General features: G+C 34.9%; 1 protein-coding gene across 1 annotated transcript; it reads left to right on the forward strand.

Annotated features, from left to right (window-relative positions):
- Positions 1-241: 241 nt before the first annotated feature.
- Positions 242-10908, forward strand: LOC123553063 (uncharacterized). The gene is made up of 4 exons (XM_053525117.1): positions 242-401; positions 4316-4508; positions 4933-5153; positions 7427-10908. Exons 1-4 carry the CDS (start codon positions 306-308, stop codon positions 7589-7591), a joined length of 675 nt encoding a protein of 224 aa, XP_053381092.1. The 5' UTR covers positions 242-305; the 3' UTR covers positions 7592-10908.
- Positions 10909-19961: the final 9053 nt, after the last annotated feature.

Consider the following 19961-nt stretch of genomic DNA (forward strand, 5'->3'; position numbering starts at 1 on the left):
GCCGTGCCATGGGAAAACCAACATAGTGGCTTTGCGACCAGCATGGATCCAGACCAGCCTGCGCATCCGCGCAGTCTGGTCAGGATCCATGCTGTTCGCTAACGGTTTCTCTAATTGCTATAGGCTTTGAAAGCGAACAGCATGGATCCTGACCAGACTGCGTGGATGCGCAGGCTGGTCTTGATCCATGCTGGTCGCAAAGCCACTATGTTGGTTTTCTCACAGCGCGGCTCAAATGGTTTAGAACGTGGGAAGTCAGTAAAGTCAGTAACAACATAATTTGATATAACATATTTTCAGAGAAAATGCGTCGATCGCTGTTTATTTCAGTCGCTTTAGGATTTTGTTTTGTGTTTGCTAAAAATGGATCCATTATTCTCTCGCCAGAAACCGAGAATAAGGTAATTTTATTAGTTATTACTTATCTTTTAATTTTTAAGCCATACGTACCGACCACTAATTTGATTATAAGAATTTTTCACTGCTTAAAGGTGCGGCTAGAAATATTTGGCTCGAGGGTTACCTGCTTATAATGATATATATATATATATATATATATCTTTTTCTCGCATGCCGAAAACATTGTGCTTTAATTAATAGAAGAAGTAGCCTAAAGTAATGATTTTTTAAAGGCACTGACCTCCAAACGACAACAAAAGAAAAGAAATTTTTTAGACATCAGGAAATTATTGCTATATTTCTTAAGAAGGCTTTGAAACTTAGTTAATGACATATTATCTGTTATGGAAACACACGATTAGTTGTTTTCACTAATTTTTCCATTCAAAATTGAAAAAAAACATTTGTAACACGGTACCGTAGTCTATATTAAACAGTTGTTAGGTACGAATTCCTTTTTTGTGATGTACTGGTTAAGAACGCAAGAAGGTTTATTGCCGAGGCTGACCGGTTTCGATTTGTTCTTTTTCCTTGATTTGGCATTTTTTAAAGATAGTTTAAAAACAAAAACATATGTTATAATGTTCATAATATGAGCAAACTTCGACTTTAAAGTAGTCAAAATCTGGAGGTCAGTGCCTTTCAGAACTATTTTATTATAGTAGCGATTGAATTTTGATGAACCTCAGATAGAAGAGAATGAGGGGTGTAAGCACCGGCAAATAGCACAGAAAAATCCTGTTCGGCATGAAAGAAATCAATTCTTGTTCTACCATATACAGTTTATGTTTTCTTTAGTTTTTTTGTTTGTTTTTTTGAATTGCTGAAAGGTATCAACATGATCCGCACAAGGCGTAGTGCCGAGACAAAATTTTGAATTACTTCATTAACTCTTGAAATAAAAGAAAAAGCTTTTGTTAATAGCAATGTTGAAGTATGAAATCATATAGTTTTACTTGTTTTAGTGCGTCAACTCATTTAGAAAAAATCGCGAAATACGACTGATCTTTTTCACAGATTTGATTAAGTAATTAATCGCATTTATTTTGTACAGTGGATACCAGTAGCAAATCAAAGACAAGCCTGAATTTTATATTATTTAGTTTTAAAAGCAAAATCGTTTCACGCTGAACAGATTTATAAAAATATAATGAAATACAATGATTTGTGTCAGCTCATGAGCTTATCTTTGGCCACATACTTAGATCTACATAACTATACTACCCATTATGATAAAGTCACGATTAAAACAAATTCAAAACAAAACTCATTTAAAGCGACCCGTTAACAATTTTTAGGCTATTTTATTTTCCTCTCTCAAAATCTAAAGCATGAAGGTGCTATGAAACTGACCATTGGTGCAACTTATTGACATGTGAATTTTGCGAAAAATCCTTATAAATACCAAAATTATTTAACAGAAGGGAGTAACCCGTTGTAACGCTTTTGAAATAATGGAGAAAGTCAACATGCTGCTTATTATTACTAGTATATAAACAACTATTTTCACTCCCGTTTTTATTCTTGTTATTTATGTTTTCTATGGCACACTTGATGAATTTGAACATGTTAAAAAGTTTCAACCCAACCGTGGTAGCTTTAAGTACGAAGTACGAAAAAGGCTGCTAAATTGCTCATGGCAAATGGCAAGATTAAATACGAAATACATAGTTACGCATATAAGAAACATTCATGTTCAGTTGAAGTAACTATTAATAGTTATTTGCCCTAGCGAACATTGGCAAAATAAACTAAACCAATATACTGTACATTACATCGTAAATGGATAAACCCCTGGAACTTGTCAAGGATGCAAATTACTTGGTATTAACAATATGAACATAAAATGAGTTAAAATCCATTCTTATTTTCATTTGTGAGCCGTGACTTGAAAGGCCTCTAAGTCATTATTCCACTCTTTTTAGATTTTTATGAATAGTAATGCCCATAAACCTTATTAATTATATTATATGTACTTAACCAAACAGATTGGTTTTCAAAGCAAATTTCGATGGACTTTAAATGAAGATAACAAAAGGTCCAGGCAAATATGAGACAAACGTCATAACGGAAAAGGCTATGACATTGCTATTTCCTGTTATCATATCCACGCACGTCCGTGTTTTAAATACATATATATGCGTGTAGCTGACCTGTTTTCACCTTTACGTGATTTCTCTATTTGTTTTGACTGACCCTGGCGTTCTCCAGTCTATACGGGGCAAAATACCCAACTATAACAACAAGATAAATGTTCCGATTTGATTAATGTCATAAAGATAAAATCTTTGAATCAAGTCTTGCCGTTTTTGCTGTGGTATTGAATTCCCACTACAATGAAAAAATAATTGCATCTTGAATGTTTGCCTCCTCCTGAAATACCTGTGTAAGTACTGAACTGCATCTCGTTCCACACCATGCTCCTTGTAATCATCAACTGAATAGTGATCTTTCTTTTTTCAAATCCCAAGGTAGAGGAAGAAAATGGGAACGATATCTGGTCCTATGTTCCGCCCAGCAGGGGACCGAGGATGTCACTGAAATGTATAACTGAAACAGCAAAATCATGCTGAATATAAAGTACTGAAGCACAACATAACATAAAATAAAAAGAATCAGCACATGTTAAGGAATTGACCATCTGAAATACCGACAAATTGTCACACCTGTACGGAATTCTTTAATAACGTAACTGTTAAGACCACAAGAAAACCGATACCACAATTTGGAACATTTTCAAGTACTGTTATTCACTGTAAAGTGCTACAGTCAAACTTAAATCGAATATAATACCAAACCCAATTGCCAAAGTTGTCTGTGATGACTTGTCAGCCATTCATTTCGAAGTTTAACAGAAACACCATTATGATCCTATAGAAAAGATAACAAGAATTTCTAATCCGTTTTTTTTTTTTATTTTGCTAAGGTTACCCTCAAATGGCGATAATTTTGTGAAAACTTCCGACTATCAGTCTCCGGTTAAAAGGGCGACCAAATGGTATACATTGTAGCATTGCGTGCAAATAAAAGCTCATTACTTAAGACTGCATTTCCTGTATATAGTGTTTTCCTGTATGTATATTTCTTGAAAGCATATTTTAATATCGATATAAGAACACGTATAACAAGAACTTCAAGATAGTTCCAGAGCCAGAAAATCTAGCACAATTGTCATATAAACAGTTTTTGCCAGTGGTACCAAAAGGTTAGTGCAAATGTCACCGTTCAAGGCAGTCCATTGAATTTGCTCTGCCTCCAAATACAGTCATCTAAATAGTATTTAATTTGAACAATGTCTCAAATGCAGCATAAGATGCACCATATCATAATTATATTGATCTGTGCTTTAAGGCTGACTGAATATCAACATTTGCAAGACATTACACACACTGCAAACCATGTCAACGTATACTGAATTGAACACATTTCAGATAGAGTAAATCATTTTGAATAACGCAAATCATGATTTAACCAATAGTCATTTGAAGATTTGTTAATGTTCTTCAAAACGACGGTTGATATGCACATGTAAATCAATCACGTTCGTTACTGAGATGAAATCAACATAAATAAGTACCTAGCGAGCAATTTAGGTCGCTGAGGTCTGTAACATAAACGTAGACTATAGTTAAATATGCAATGGAGCGAACGGAGAGAGTTTTTATACTCAAAGATATTTTGAAAATAATTATTATGTAATATAAAAATATATGCATACCAATCTCTAAGGCATTCTTTAAGTATGTTCGTGTATCATCCGGCACGTTACAATGGAAAATATGAACCATTTCGGAGAGTCATTATGTTTCCGGGGATCAGAGATAGAAATTATGGTCACTACAGTTGTAATAATTAGATGTCAGCACAACTCTGGAAGTTCCAAATTAAACTATTTTATTTTTTTACCTCTCTTAAGGGTCCACCAATATGTACATCCTCGAGCAGTCTTTGTGGACTAAACTACCGATACGTCACGGATGACGATATTCCAGTAGAAATTTTATACAGTGAAAACGAGATATGCCAGTGTCCAGACAACAGAACTTGCGCTATCCGATACGACTGGGACCACATGACAAACTCGGTGGTGCAAAGGCTTTTGACGGGTGGTAACTACCAAATATCAATATGCATTTTATTATTTTACCTTAAGTAAATTCTAAAGTTATGAAATATCCAACTAATGTATTTTATCCTCTATGTTTCGCTTTGTATAACCGTTATAAATCTCTCATTAAATCATTTTAATATAAATTCCAACTAAATATGTTGGTTTCTCATAACCGATATTTAACCCGCATACTAGTGGTCGGCATTCAATCTCCCGCATCGAGCGTACGCACGCATTGAATGTACTCTATTAAAATCCTAACCTTTGGTCAGTATATTGTACACTCAATACGTGCGTACATCCATTAGGGGCGATTTAGTGTGGCGCCTTACTAGTACCCTTTGTTTTGACTTTAAATTCTAGATCATATATTCTCAGCTTAGATTTAGCAAGTACAGTCTTCCAATATTCTACTCTACCAGGTGGACATCAACTTCTTGTGAAGATAAGTTACTGTCAACTGCCGAAAAAGCGAAGAAGACCTTGTGGGTTTAATAAACCAGTCCTAGTCAGTAGAGGGCGCGGGATGTTCAAATTTGATCTTGTGGGCGAAATGCTGTGCATATGCAAGAACCGGCCTCTTGTTCCAAGGTCGGGCTGGATTGAAGGAGAATACGATTATGTAGAATACGGATGTGGGCAGGTGTGTATACATCAAGTGCATGTTTGTATGCGCACAATTCCGATTTCACCAATAGGTCTTTGCATTATAACTTTCCTGCTTTTATGGCTATTTAAATTTCCCAACAAGATAGCATATAATTATGTAGCTCATTTACTAGTTTGCCATTGAAACAAGCAGACAGAAATGCGCATTTATACATGAATGTTTCTTTTACATGTTACCGAGTTGAAGAGAATATTTACTACAATATATTTGGCATTCAAATTTCCTATACAGAATATCAAAACTTATAACATACTCATTTAAAAACTCCGTTAAGTTTCAATGGGATCTTAAACATCAATATTTTTCCATATTGATTTCATATCGGGTGTGTGACGTCATTTATAACGTCAGTTTCATGTATATCGTCGCATTTAAAAGGTTTAACGACCATATTTCCAATGCCACTCGGGCTTAATTACAAATTTGTATCATTTATACGAGAAAAATTCAGATGCATATGTAATAAGGATCATTAGATTTGCATCGAGGAATATGCACTCGTTCTTTCGCGGAACAATCTTGCGCTCCTAAAGTCGCGCAAGATTAAACCGCTAATTTCTCAATACAAATCTAACAACCTATAATTAAAACATATCTGAATAACGGTTACCACTGCTATAGATCTTTTCAACTCAATTTAGTATGGCCTCTAATTGTGAACAAGGTCACCAAACATTGTTGTTTAGCTGCGCCATCTTAGAAGATAGTACTGTTGGCATACTAACGCTACCGATGTGATCTGATATAGAATTGCTCGCCGGGCAATAAACTATTGCCCGAGGTCCGAAGGACCGAGACTCAAAAACTTTTGCTTTTGGCAAGCAAGCAATTCAATTACTGTTTTACTACATGGCATCAGATATTAATTAAAAAAATCAAATTGTTGACTTACTAGCAGGGGCCTCAGTGGCCGAGTGGTTAAGGTCGCTGACTTCAAATCACTTGTCCCTCATCGTTGTGGGTTCGAACCTCACTCGGGGCGTTGATGTGAGGAAGCTATCCATCTGGCTTACGGAAGGTCGGTGGTTCTACCCAGTTGCCCGCTCGTGATGAAATAATGCACGGAGGGGCATCTTGGGTGGAAGCTCTAAAGTCCCTATATGACCAATAATTGACCAATAATTGTGTCGGTGCGACGTTAAACCCAACAAAATAAAAGGAAATACTAGCGCAGCAAAAATGTGTTGAGTATAGGGCCTACGAGTAGACCGACCATATAACTTAAACTATTGCCTGTGATTTATAAAAGGAGTAAAGTAATAAAAGGCAATGTGCTGCCGCTGTTCTGCATATATTTGATACTAGTAATTAAGCGCTATATAATAGGTTAATAACTTACGCTTTATTATGTCGTTAGCATATTAAGTATTTAACATATTAAGTATGTACATGTAACTTGGGTGGAGTCGGTTAGATGAGATAAGCAATTATTGCTGGTCTTTGGTGTTTAATGCCTTTTCATTCTATATCGTCATAATACACTGTAAAGGTTTTGGTACACGCCTTCAACACACTATCGGTCAGAGTTCCCTTACGATAAACTTCTAGGTCGTTTTAGGCTCGTCCAAGGACGGTGCTGACCATTGACCTGATTGTGCTAAGAAAACTGTATTATCAGAAGAAACCCTTTATTATAATACAAGGACATGTTTTACATGCTTGACTTTGAAACACACTGTTCATTATACTAACAGTGGTCAAAGTGGTTTGAACTCCACTATTAAATCGATAAAATACTTTACTATTTAGATGAATACATTGTCTGTTAGTAACAGATAACCAAAATGTTTATTATGAAAACATGATTAGATACGAATGATTATATTTCATAACTTATCACTGGAATTATTGAACATAATTTGACTGTTATATGGAACTCCACTTGGGTTCTAATGAATTGGAACGCCTTATGAAAATGTATAACTTAAATATACTAATTTTTACATAAATATGTACATAGTTTCTTACATAAAGATATAAACACCTTTATATTTAAATGTTAACAGTTATAAATCTCATTGAAACCTCCGTTTTGTTCAATCTTTACTGTCTTGATGTAGAGTGTGACGTCATGTTGTTGAGCCGATATGTTTGGCTAAACTTGATTAAAATTGAAAGATAGAATAAAACTATTTTGTTTGTTTCAGTGTTAAGGTTGAAATATCTGTCACCTTAAATATACAAGTACAGTATTTTCACAACTGGATTCTGTACTTACTAATAAGATCTTTGTTCTCCTTTTGCAGCCCAAGTGTTCTGCCTTGAAGACGAAAGTTTGTTCTGATGTAACACTCGTTGGTGAGGAACTTAGAAGTCGATACTTCTGTCGATGTAAGAAGTTTGAAATATGCAATGGGGAGTTGCCATATGAAAATGGTCAGACTTTACAACACACATGTCAGCTGATGTAATTTTTCTACCTTAAAGGCTAGAGTGAAGCAATACATAGATCACATATTTCGGAAACTGGTTTTATAATGTTTACAGTAGATTGTTCTCCAGAATTCTATAGAAACATCAGACTGTAAATGACAAATTTAATAAAGCAGTAAAGCACACCTCGCTGGAGTATTGATTGCTCGAGCACCAGGGCAAACATGTGGAATCCATGTGGTCACCAACCGTATTTTTTTTAATTTTCTGTATTGGAATCGTTCGAAACCCTGGATACCTCGAGCAGTTTGCTAATCTCTTTGCGACTTCAACCGCTGGCGGTTAACTGTGTGACAATTATATAATTCTATACCGCTGGGTATTTTTATTTTGACTAGATTTGATTGCTGATACTATTTTTTTATAAAGCCTCTGATAGCTTATAAAGCTACGGTATGGAACAACTCGAAATTGTAGACTGAGAAACATTAAAATAACAATGTTTTGTAATGCCTATCAAAATTTATTTAAAACACTTACTACGTATGTTTAAAAAGGTTTAATGCATTTTTTTTTTCAAAATCTTGATACTTAGTAGAACAATTTGGTGTTTGTTACATCTTTTCAATAATAAGGATCTCTAATATGCTTGTATTAAATTTGCATCTTTTTGAAGTATGAGCCCGCCCGCTTAGCTCAGTAGGTAAGAGCGTTGGTCTACGGATCGCGGGGTCGTGAGTTCAATCCTCGGGCGGGCGTATGTTCTCCGTGACTATTTGATAAACGACATTGTGTCTGAAATCATTAGCCCTCCACCTCTGACTCATGCGGGGAAGTTGGCAGTTACTTGCGGAGAAAAGGTTTGTACCGGTACAGTATCCAGGAACACTGGTTAGGTTAACTGCCCGAAATACTGTTGAAAAACGGCGTTAAACACAAAACCAATTTGACTAAAGTACTAGATCTTCTAAACGAAGATCTGAGAACGACCCATTCACATTCGTCTTCTGTATATTTTTGATTTCCAATATTGCTATTTTTATTTTCGCAAATCTATTTTGGTTTGAACCAATCAGACAATTTGTTCGAATGTCAAAGAGTAAGAAAAATTTGCAGTTAATCCAGGGCTCGAACCCGGGACCTCTCATTTAGAAAGCAAGTATCCTACCAACTGAGCTAACCGGCTATCTTACATCTATCGACATAAAAATTGTTGATATCAAAACCTATGGCTTTTTAAAGCTTGCAGGATGTTGTAAGGTAGCTTTTGATTGGCTAGCAGAAGGGTTGTCAGAACGAGGCCATGAATAGCTCGTTATCAGATCCTATGCGTAGCGTATAGGAGATGTACTTTAGTCAGATTGACACAAAACAAACAAACAAACTTTTTGAAGTGTACTTTTTTGATTACTTATCGGGATATATATTGAGATACCAACAGAATCTATATTCCGGGCAATTTTAATTCATATTGTCCGACTTAACAATTCATACATTTCATAGCAAGCCTGTAAAGTATTTAATATGCCTGCTTGTGTAGGACAGGGCATGGAAGCACATGTCTGACACAAGCTGACATGTTAGATCAGTTTTCTGCCTACCAATGCAAAATTTTCTAAGATAGAGGAAATTATAAATTCACACATGTAGTTTATGCTATCATTTCTATGACGTCATCATGCGAACTTGTAGTTGGTCTTTTCCTAAGATAAAAGTTAAGGCAAGATTAAATGCAACTACCAAGTCCAGAAAATGCATTCTTCATAAAAAATCATTCATAAACTTAACCTAGATTTTGTATAAAAAAGATAGTTTTAGGATGTTTGTTTGTTTGTTTTGTTTTGGGTTTAACGCCGTTTTTCAACAGTATTTCAGTCCTGTAATGGCGGGCAGTTCAACCTAACCAGTGTTCCTGGATTCTGTACCAGTACAAACCTGTTCTCCGCAAGTAACTGCCAACTTCCCCACAAGAATCAGAGGTAATTTCAGACACAATGTCGTTTATCAAATAGTCACGGAGAACATACGCCCCGCCCGAGGATCGAACTCACGACCCCGCGATCCGCAGACCGACGTTCTACCTACTGAGCTAAGCGGGCGGGTGTTTTAGGATGTAACAGTAAACTCTCCCGCGCAAGTCTTTATAAGTGTGTGTATGATTAATATCATTCTGAAGGTAGCTGGGTACACTTAGATTCGAAAATTTTGGACACGGCAAGGCTTACATGTAGTGAGTCGCAATATTGCGCTTCTCTAATGAGCAGAATCAGGGCTGTCATTTTATAAATTGCGTGCATGTTTTGTGCTTTTAATCAATGGCAAGTTCAGAACTCTCATACAAGAATACAGAAAGTTATCAAAATGAAAGTTTTACACCATCCATTAAAAAAATAGCATGCCAAAATCATCAATTTTGCACTTTTTGAACAGCCTGCAATGATCCCGCTGCAGGAACAATGCCCAATTTTATTGCATTTCTCAATTTAATGGTCCCTACTGAACTGCAGGATATAAACGGAATGGGGGCCCATCCAGCTCGTTTTTTCAAAAACTAGCAAAAATGTTCCTAAGTATCAATCAACAAGCACAGAACCCTTCAGTGATTTGAATTTCCCGCGGCAAGGTGACTCATCGATACATACAAAGCTAGCAGAAGTTAGTTTTACAACTGACATCAGAATTTTACATGTATCGGCTGTTTAAATTTTCTAAAGAATTAACAATCATTATTCTCTCACCTTAATTTACAGACATCCAAAATCACGAAGTTCTAATTATTACAAAGACAGGGGCCAAAATTCGAAGTGTACCCTGCTACCTGAATAGCCACTATGCATGACATATTGTAATATGCAATGAAAACATATGATAATCGGTGAGATACAAAACGAGAAACAACGAGTTTTTAAAACTAAAGTCCTTTTTAAATGAAGTATAAAACTGCGAAGATGCACATGAGGTCACCACCATCGCCCTCCGTATCTTTCCTATCCATTTCCAACATCTTCTTTGGTATCGTATCTGATCTGATGTTAAAAATGATAAATGGATGTGCCTATGACTATAATTTGATGACAATATTTAAAAGATAATGTTTCTGAAAACCTTTGTTAGAATATTATAATAATAACAAAAATTATAGTTTTACCATTTTACCACTTTTGCAATGTCTTCAACCATTTAGCTAGGTACAAGCATATTGCTCTGGACCATCCAAGTAAGAGTCTTATTTTCTAACAGGTTTTATAAGTGTTTAAAACATTATGGCGGTAGCTTTTATCAATAACAAATATTTGTCAATTTCAATATTATTTTAATTATATATAGATCTTAATGATTAAACATTCTAACATTGTGTTAATATTATCAAAGATGTCCCCGTTCAGCTGTTCCTATGCCCTTTCCAACGAGACCTTTTACTTAAAATTGCATGCTTGCACTCTTAAACAGTGTCAAATTAAACATAGCGTATTTTGGCCCCTGTACGTTTTCGGAATAAAAGGTTTTTGTGTACATTATAGGCATTTAAATTCAATGGGTTACTAAAATGTTTATAGATCTTAATGATTATACATTCTAACATTGTGTTAATAATACGGGCATTTCTGCTGCCTCTCTGTAACCTTTCTTCGTTTAGGCCTTATCATAATTTGGTTTAAAGAAGGCCGAATTCTATTACAAGTTATCGCAGTTATCAATTTGCGGCTATGATTATGAGAGTGTTATACTCATGAGACTCTCCTGGCTTTTTTCTTTTGCTAAAAGTCAAGTCAAAGGTATCCCCATTAAGCTGTACCTATGCCCTTTCCAACGAGACCTTTTACTTAAAATTGCATGCTTGCACTCGTAAACAGTATCAAATTAAACATAGCGTATTCTGGCCAGGGTAGTTTTTTTCCGAATTATAGAGATTGGTGTACATTAGAGGATTTGTATTCAATTGGTTATATAATCTAGCATTATGTTAATAATACTGGCATTTCTGCTGCCTTTCTGTGGCCTTTCTTTTATTTAGGCCTTATTTAAATTTGTTTTTAAGATGTCCCCGTTTACTTGATATAATGAGGTCGCATAAAATCTATCAGTTTTTTATGTTTGTCAGTGGTAGGTCCTTACAAGTAAACAACATGGAGTTACTGAAATTTGAATGATAATGGTATAAATAAAATATGCAAAAAACATTACTAACTGCTATGCACGAAATTCAATTCACATATTTAATTATACATGCAAGGCAAACGAATTATTTTTTGCTAAGAAATATTTTTAGGGACAAGGATGAAATAAAAAAAAGTGTGTTTTTTTTTTGTTTCTTGGACACGCTGTATTTTCACAAGATTGCTGTGAAATAAAATATAACAACTATTTCTCTCCCATCAGATAATATGTCAATTTCTGTTGTCATGGCCCATTTCTTGGTACAAATTGTCACATTTTTTATTATATAAAAAGGTACAACGTGCATGCAGACATCGCACAATGTTATTACATGAAACATTCCTAAGGCTTATGGGTAAAGAAATCAAGTGGATTCTGATTTCTGCCAACATTCTGAAGTTTTCTATGGGCGGATCCAGCTGGGGGGTCAGGGGGGTCCGGACCCCCCCCCCTCGCCCCCCTCCCACATTTACCCCCATCTGGACCCCTTGGTAAAAAGCCTGGATCCGCCCCTGTATTCAGAGCTTGTCAAGTTTGTATGGCTGTTGATTTATACCATTTCATTCTTGTGTGTTGGTGCGTTTGTAGAGCGCCGAAACGCCGAAACGACAATTTAGCGTGACCATACGACAAATAAATGCTGTATTGGTGCGCTGGTTTGTCGTGCTGGATTCTTAGCTATCTTCAGTCGCGTCCACACTCCAGAACGAAATTGCAACATACAAATATCCCAAATGTCCATCGCAAGTCGGGATGATGTTCATATATGTATCTTCAAACAAAGATTTGGATGCACGCTAAATATATGTAAAAGCTTTATTTACAGAGAATTATATCGCAGTGCTGATGAAAATCAAGTAAACTTGAAAAAGAAAAATATAATTAAGTTTAAAAATTAAACTAACATAAAAGATTTCGTAAGCCTGTTAAGTTATGCGTAATACGAGAAGGGAATATGTGATATCATAACTCAAAAGGCTTGTACACGAAGTTAAGAAAATGTTTAAAATAAAGCAAAGGCGTGATGAAAAGTCGACACAATTTTGTCTGAAAACGTTTTTGCCTTTTAATAAACAATAAAACGTTGCGTAAATATGCGATATATAGGGAAAAAAATCAAGTTTCTGCGTTTAAATTAATATGTATCTAGATAAACACACCAACGCAAAGTATGTTTACGGTAAGGTAAAACTTTCCGCATGGCTGGAAAGTAAAAAACAATGAGCATTTTCCCCCATCTCAATATATGTAATGTGCCACTAAAGTAAGTCATAGCTAATTCTAACCCATTATTGTAAATTGCTTAAGTCAATTGTACACACAAGTTAAATGCTCCGATTATATATAACAATTATAGTTCATTTGTTTCCGGCCTTCACGTGACCTAAATTACTCATAAGTAATTATTACAGTGTATAAAGACTATGACTGTAATTACTTTCTGAAATAATAGGATCAGCGTGATATTTAAAATGTAGTAAACATTTATCCAACGTTCCAAAATATTAGCAAGTAAGTTTCATGAACTGTGAAATAAAACAAAAATATTGTTTTCTTTAACTTAACCTTTACCCTGCTAAATTTCTAAAATGGACTGGTCCATCATTCAATTTGGACAGTACCATTAATCATTTGAAGGGGTGTTCACTGAAAATTTACTGACTGAACAGCGAACAGTGCAGACCATGATCATCCTGCACGGATGTGCACGCTGATCTTTGTCTGCACTGGCCGCAAAGACAGAACGAGTTGTCCCAAACAGGCTAAAGGTTAATTTAATTGAGCAAACAATATTTAATTCACCTTATGATGAAAATGGTACTAAATGACAATCAAACCCTTCTCGCAATGTGCGTTACCAATCTCAAGAGCATACACACACAAAAAAAACAAACAATCCAAACGTCATTTACAGTGGTTAGGTTAGTGAAGTTTCTACATGCCAAATTCCATGTCTCTTGACAAATGTGATGATACTCCCGGCTAGTTATATATTGCAGTATTTTACGTTCTTACCGGCCATACAACTGGCATTTTCTTCTGAAATAAGACTGCAGTAAAGTGTGAAATGTCTGTGGTTTGAAAACTTATATTATGTCTACTCAAACGTAAATTTTCATTTTTTAGCAATGTGTAATATTTAATCGTTTAGTTATACACCGAAAATGAAATACTTTAGGGACATGCATGTTAGCAACAATAATTTGTGCGTTACCAATTTGTCATAGTCTTGGTACTGTATTACATGCACATGATATGCACTCATGTGATGAATCTATTGTTTCTATACCACACAATGAATAACTATGTAAAGTATACACAAATGTCCGTAAAACATTTCATAAAACATGTGGACATTTGTAGATTTTTACCAGATTCTTCAAAATTCTAATATTACGGAATTGCATAAAACGTTATGTAAATGTATAACATCATAAAACTCGGGAAATATTACTGACTTTTTTTCGGCCCGTCCCGACGGGTTGGTATAACTATAAGATTTCTTTTTTGCTTAAACAAACATCGAAAAAGACCGAGGCTATCGAATCCAATTTAGGTTTTTTACCTTGCTTTCTGTGCCAGCAACTCCAAATGCATTGACAAACTGAGAACCAGCTAGCAGTATACAGACCCAACGAGACTCGTTCTTAAAGAGTTGTTTCTGGTTGATGATATACTTTAGTACATGTACTTTACGGATTTTTAGTCTCTGTTATGTTGCACATCAGCCTAATAAACAGGACGCTGAGTGTACCATTAAGTTGATTTTTTCACAGATTGATCTGGTTTATATCAAACTAATGTTCATATATTAATTGTTATTTCAGGATAACCAATACTTTTAAATTGTTTAATGTGATTCGGAAATACAAAATTATCATATAAGATATTTATCACAAGAACATGACTTTGATAAAACCTGGACACTCCTTATTTTAAAATAACACATTATATTTCAAATAAGAACAGGAAATGAATATATATGTATATAAACTGGGCGATGGACTTGAATAGAAATGAATAAGATCTCGGTTAATTTCATTACGTACGCAATCAAAATGTGCTATTGAAACTGTTGTTGCTGCGTAACGAAAAATTGTTTGAGCTGTCGCCGAACCAAAAATATTTCTCCACATCTCTCCGTACATATGTGATGCTAGGTATCAGACTGAGATAATTACGTCACGAGTTGTACATGTACTAGATACATCCCTAAAAGCTGAGATAAATAGTCATATAGGAAATATGCGTTTAATACCTGCTATTCCATTCCATTTGTATGCCATTCAAAAGCCGATGAAGTACTGAAATCAGAAATATGTATGTCATTTCACTTTATCCTCTAACAACTGAAGAAGAACAAATATTTATAGGTTATTAGCTTTAGGCATACAGACACTAAATAGCCTGAGCACCTATGAAAAAATGGTAGTCGCATAATGGCGGATTCAAATAGTTCTCAGTTTTTTTTGCTGTAAGAAGGATTTTTCCTTGAAATCATTGCTATATATTGGTTGAAATCATATTGCATGACTATACTTGACATACTGGTAGCATTTGCATGTTGAAAAAAGACTCCAAACTGATTTAACATGTGAAATTTATTCATACACCCCTACCCTAAATTGTGACTGTCATTTCAGTGTAAAAATTACGGTGTGTCCGTTTGACCAGAAATATTTTTCTTGCATCAAACATGACCCCTACTTTTCTTTGGATATTTTAACAGTATAAATGTTGCTCTACAAGGAAATGTAAGTTAAAGAAATTTAAAATGGGTCAAGGTGTGTATTGCAGCATTGTGAAAACTTGTCATTTTATATAGAATATATAGTGGTGGCTATTTAGTGTGTTATAACCTATAAGAATTGTCACCCGGTAGAATTACTAAAATTTTCTGTCGTCTGCAAATAAAAAAAAATTGTAAACATGGCACATCAACCCAGACAATTGATTTTTGAAAGAATTAAGCAAAAAATAAATGATAATTCTATACCGGGGGGGGGGGGGGGGGGGGGGGGGGGGGGGGGGGGGGGGGAAGGGTGTCGGAAATGGCTTGGTTGTACGACAGTAAATAAAAATCCTAGCTATGGAAAAATAACCACAAAACTGCCTGGAGAAACTGTCAGAAAACAATATTATGTGCACAGACTTATGTGTCAGGCCACTAGAAATATTTTAAAAATACCCGAAGGCCTACACGTGTCGCATATATGCCACTTTTCTCTGTGTGTCATAAATAATGAAATGCAGAAATGTGGGGACCAATGCTCAGGCCATAACTTTAGGGAGTTTTCTTTTAAGGACTGTATTCTATGGTATACAGTAGTTTACTATTTTTGTATAATATTTTTGATAAATATAGCACTATTATATACACAACTTATACAAGGCTTATTTACATTTGTGCGGTTAATATAACTTGTTATATTTGTGCAGTGCCGGCTCAGCTGGCCACAATGCAGCACAATAATTTTACTTATAACCATCTTTATTTCATCCTAATATCACACTCTATGCATAAGCATGATCTTTTAGGTGTGGGGTGCTAGAAAAGTCAGGCTTTGGGTCAGTGAGACCCTTTGAAAAGTGTAAATCTGTATGTAATTTGTACCTATACTGGCGTGATGCAAAACGACTGCGTCTTGCTCGCGATATGTACCTAGTAGTTCTACGCAACTTGTCGTAGTACTCTGTTTTTAAAAGGTGTCTGATAACAGAAGAGCCATGTGACAGTTTTACACCATTTACCCTAGCTTTAAGGGTAACAGTGTCAGCAAGCCCATGATTTAGTCTTAGAATCTGGCCATGGATACGGCCATGGCAGTTGCGGAGAAATGTAACATTTTTGGGCAAGCATGCATTATAGGATCTGTTCACTGCTTCACATTTCTGTGTAGATGTCAAAAATTTAGTTTTTTCTATGCTTTCTGGACCAAGGAGAATTTCAATACATTTCCTGAGTAAAGTCTCATCATCATCAGTCATTTCAAGCCTGACATTGTCTAGCATATAGTTTTTTGCTTTTCTGTAGTTGCCAGAACAAACCAAGCTGTATTTAGAACATGAGGTACCACAGTAACCTTTGAAACATAGTACTATTGCTGAAATTATATTAGGCATTTTGTGTTTTATTACTTTCAAATTGCTTTTGTACTTCTTATGTGCACTTGATAGCTCTGAAACACACCTAGATTTAATAGGTAGAGCAAATCTGTTTTTTAGATTAGACTTCTATTTACCACGGAACATTTTGTCACTAAATGGTGCCCGGTTAATTTGCCTTTTTAGAGAATTTGCTAGGTGCCTCAAATCTTTCAAGTGCACAGTTTTAGTTCCTTGACCTTTGTCTACACCAGAATGACCTTTAGAATCTCCATCACCTGTGTGGTGTGAAATCTGAAGATCTTTAGTAATATCCTTAGATACCATTTCATTCCATTTGAGCAGAGACCAGGTGTGCAGTATCAACATCTTTTTAGTTACATTTTGACATGAATAGTTGGAGAGAACTTGAATACCATGGCCATGAGATATGACTTTAGCTATAGAATGCAAAAATATGCAGTATTGTTGAATTTGAGATGAAAAAAAAGACAATTTTCCCATTTTTTACTGAAAAATAAGCTTTTTTTTAACAAAAAAAATTCACTGAACACTAATTTTGTTCTATATTTTATCACAGTTGCATAATTATAAGTTTTCTTCAGTGTGGTTGTCTATTCCGCACTTGCTGGTGGTATATTTGATGTAATATCTTACGGGTTTTTTGAAAAAAGCAGCGTTTAATGACTATATGTCATTCAGCCAAATTTAACGGCTTAAACCGCAGTCTTTGGACAAAATGATGGCTGTACAAAAATAGTGATTTTGAGAAAACTACTGGTTTGTTTGGGCTGAAACTTGTTTTATAAGCTGAATATAGATGAAACTTCACAAAGAGAGCAAAAAAAACTGAAAAAAAAATTCATATTTCCTTATAGGCATACAGACACTAAATAGCCTGAGCACCTATGAAAAATGGTAGCAGATTCAAATAGTTCTCAGTTTTTTTTTGCTGTAAGAAGGATTTTTCCTTGAAATCATTGCTATATATTGGTTGAAATCATATTGCATGCCTATACTTGACATACTGGTAGCATTTGCATGTTGAAAAAAGACTCCAAACTGATTTAACATGTGAAATTTATTCATACACCCCTACCCTAAATTGTGATTGTCATTTCAGTGTAAAAATTACGGTGTGTCCGTTTGGCCAGAAATATTTTTCTTGCATCAAACATGACCCCTACTTTTCTTTGGATATTTTAACAGTATAAATGTTGCTCTACAAGGAAATGTAAGTTAAGGAAATTTAAAATGGGTCTAGGTGTGTATTGCAGCATTGTGAAAACTTGTCATTTTATATAGAATATATAGTGGTGGCTATTTAGTGTGTTATAACCTTTAACGGGAAATATGCACTCGTTCTTCAGCGGAAATATTGCGCGACTTTAGGAGTGCAGTATTCTTCCGCTGAAGAACGAGTGCATATTTCCCGACGCAAAGATAATAACCTTTTTATTACATACGCATCTACACGCATAAATATTATGTTAATATCATAAATATGTTCAATAGCCTGAATAAGATTGGCAATACTGAACTAAATAGAGAAAAATAGTGCAACAACACACACTGAATTACGTCACGCACCCGATATAAAATTCAGGCGTCAGTATATGGAAAAATATTGACGTTTCCGGTACCAGTGTAACTTAACGGGGAATAGAAACGAGTATGTAATAATACCTGATATCTCATCCGGAAATTGAAAATGTTTAACACCCGTCGTTTCCTTCAAAATCTGATGAAATAAAAAGTCTAAAATTTGAGCAGCCGATATTCCAAAATTGGATGCATTACACAAGTTATCTCAGCCCACATGAAAACGGAAATGACCAATTTTCATCAAAATATCAATGTCTGAACTAGAGAAGTTAGAATATGTCTGAAATGGTGACTGATGGTTACAAACTGATGTGTCCAGAAAAGTGCTCAAAATAATAAACAAGTTGAATGAAGAAATACAAGCCCTTTATTCACTTCCGAATCGATCGAATTAGAAAACAGTAGCTTTACAGTGATCGCTTATGCGAATACGAAATACATATAACAACAATAAATGAAAATGTACACTGGACAATTTCCAGTATAAGTTTTGTCATTTTTCTTATATAAAGGAACGACACGAGCCACTGGTAGCCGATCCGTCGATCATGATAAAGCTGCTCATAAGAATCGTCAAAGTTAACACCGCGGTAACCTTTAATACTGTTTGTGTTACCAAAACGGCTTATTTCTCTTTGTTTACAAAATGTTTGTTTATAATTTCTATTCCGATAAAGGTATTTTTTCCAACTGTTTTCTCATTCTAGATTGTAAGTGAACGAAAACAAAATACAAATGTCAATGGATATACTTGTTTGGGTGGCATACCCGCTCGATTTCTGTGCTTCAGTCATTGTATATCCTTTATTTGTCGTTTATACAATGTATTTTTCTTGATAATTTAAGTTCTGTTGAAGTCGTACCACTTAGAGGAATGTTAAACTTAAGTGGGAAATTATCGTCCTGTGTCTATACCAAGTATCACCATTAAAATGATTTAGAAAGGGTTGTGTTTGACAATTACCTTGAAAAAAGTGATTTACTCTACACTTTTAAGTCTGGTCTTAGGAGTGGTTAATAAACAGGCATTTGCCTTGTACACCTGTCTGGCTAAACCGATTTCAAATGAATAAGGGTAATCTTGTTGTGCAATTAGATCTTTCCATTAATTTCATTGGCAATGATCTTACTCTGTCACATATATCAAGCATTTCAGTTTAAGGTGAATGTAGTCTATGGAACAGAATACAATTCTTAGGTCATAATGATCAAAATTTTTGAAATATCAGTGCCTAAATTGATAATTAAACTTACTTTTCTCCTGCAACATTTACACATATCCTGTAGTACCTGGGTGTTTTTAAATGTGATTATCTTACAATTTCTAAGCTGTGATATCATTTTTCGTTACATATCTCTCTTTGTCAAATCGCATTTTTTGAAAAGACCACATCGAAAATAAAAGATTTGTTTCTCATTTTTATAAATCTTTTATACAATATTTGGTTGATGCATTATGCATATAATTTCAAGGTACATTATACCTCTAAATTGATAATTTATTTATTTATTTGTCATAACTATGTTGATGTACATTTT

Source organism: Mercenaria mercenaria, chromosome 15 (assembly GCF_021730395.1).
Source record: "Mercenaria mercenaria strain notata chromosome 15, MADL_Memer_1, whole genome shotgun sequence".
Taxonomy (NCBI): Eukaryota; Metazoa; Mollusca; class Bivalvia; order Venerida; family Veneridae; genus Mercenaria; species Mercenaria mercenaria.